This window comes from Bison bison, unplaced genomic scaffold (assembly GCF_000754665.1).
Source record: "Bison bison bison isolate TAMUID 2011002044 unplaced genomic scaffold, Bison_UMD1.0 scf7180017864383, whole genome shotgun sequence".
Classification (NCBI taxonomy): Eukaryota; Metazoa; Chordata; class Mammalia; order Artiodactyla; family Bovidae; genus Bison; species Bison bison.
This window is the reverse complement of record NW_011494955.1, coordinates 35,311-37,055: the sequence shown is the minus strand read 5'-3', so window position 1 is coordinate 37,055 and position 1,745 is coordinate 35,311. Positions and strand designations below refer to the sequence as shown.

General features: G+C 57.4%; 1 protein-coding gene across 1 annotated transcript in view; it reads right to left on the bottom strand.

The window, feature by feature from the left end:
* Nucleotides 1-1,712, bottom strand: part of UBE2M (ubiquitin-conjugating enzyme E2M) — a 2,523-nt gene extending 811 nt beyond the window's left edge. Inside the window, 4 exon segments of the mRNA XM_010857624.1 lie at nt 108-301; nt 414-452; nt 570-664; nt 1,667-1,712. Of these exon segments, the coding sequence (XP_010855926.1) occupies nt 108-301; nt 414-452; nt 570-664; nt 1,667-1,688 (350 nt within the window). The 5' untranslated portion in view covers nt 1,689-1,712.
* Between the last annotated feature and the right edge of the window lie 33 nt (nt 1,713-1,745).

Below are 1,745 nucleotides of genomic sequence, written 5' to 3'. Positions count from 1 at the left end.
ATGCTAGCGGGAGGGTGCAGAGAAGCACAGGCCAGAAAGCCAAGGTCAAGCCATGAGGAAGAAAATGCAGAGCTGACGAGACAGGGACACACAGACCACAAGGAGGAGGGAAGGGAAAGAGACTGGTATAGTGCAAGGTCACGAAGGGGGCCTGGCAGGCAGGGCTGGGCAGCGTAGTGGAGGGCCAGCGCCCTCACCTGAGGATGTTGAGGCAGACGTTGCCCTCGAGGTCAATGTTGGGGTGATAAACCATCGTCTCACACTTCACCTTGGGGGGGTCATGCGGGTAACCCTGGCCCACCTGGCTCCAGGAGAAGAGAGGGCAGGTGGATAGGTGCACAGCAGTGCCTGGCTGGGGCCTCAGCTGTTGCTTCCTCAGCCCAGGGAGCCACCACTGCCCACCTGAGACTCACCTTAAAACTGAACACAAACTTCCCGCTCTTGTAGAAGCCCTGTGAAGGAAGAGGAGAGGAGTCAGAACCCCACTCTGCAAGGCCTGGCAGGTGAACCAGCCAACTTGAGGTGGTGTCACCTGCCGTGCCTGAGAATCCAGTTAAGCGTGCCCTCACCTCATCAGGACAGATAACCAGCTTGAAGTTGAGGAGGTCGTCTGGATCTGAGAAACTGATGTCACACGTCTTGGGCAGATTCAGCTCGTTTATGTCTGGGTTTTCACAGCAGAAAAGGGAAACAGGCCGGGAAAGGGAGAGAGAGGGGGTGCTCAGAGCAGGTGCCAGCAGAGCCTCCACAGCCTCTCCCAGGACCCCGGTTCTGTCCTGGGCAGTGGGCCACATCCCCCACCCTCTCCCTGCTCCTCCTGCTTCGCGTCTCCAGGTAGATTCTTCCATATCTATGGAACATTGCAGACATGCTTGAACTCCTGGCCCAGGGTAAGCTCCAACTCTTCTGAATCCACAGTCATACATGTTCCCACTCCTATGTGCCCCCCAAGAGACTCTGACTACCCCAAACCCAGCATCCTGACCGTGACCTCCGCTTTCTAGAGGAGTCTCTACTTGTCTGCCCAGATGCAAGGATCTTATTCCCCTTCCTCACCCTAAATCACCACCACCCCCAATCCCTGGCCCCCACTGTCCATACACTCCTCTCTGCTTGTCATCCTAAACTCAGGATCCTCCCATCTGACCTCCAGATCTGTGAGTTCCCAAGCCTCCTACCCTATACTATTCTGAGCCTAAGATTTCCAGCATCTCTAGCAGGGTGGTCTGAACCCAACCCTACTCCTATCTCTATAATCCCCGGCACCCAGTATCCCTCCCTCCTCCTGTCACCCCAAACTGACATGTGACTCCTCCAGACCCACGACATCCAGGCCCCAGAACCCACTTCACCAGGCCTGACTCTGATTCCCAGTGACTCTAGCGTTAATACATTAAATCTCCCACCCCGATCGTCAATCCTCTGCCCCACTGTCCATATCTCCTCTTCCTGTCGCCCAGGTTCCCGTCTCCCCCTTCCGCTGCCACCCTCAGATTCTCGGTCCCTAGTATCAGACGCCTAGCTTTCCGAATACGCTCAGTGCCCCCTGCTCGGTCCCCCTGCCTCCGACCACTTTGGTGACTATATTGTAACCCCACCCCCGGCCCCTCGGCCCCCAGGCCCTGGTCTCCGATCCCCACATCCGCGGCCTCCCCGTTTCTGACACCTTTGACCCCTGGCAGCCGCATTACTCCACACCTGACTCCCGTATCACCCCGAGCCAGGCTCTGACCTCCGACCTCCAC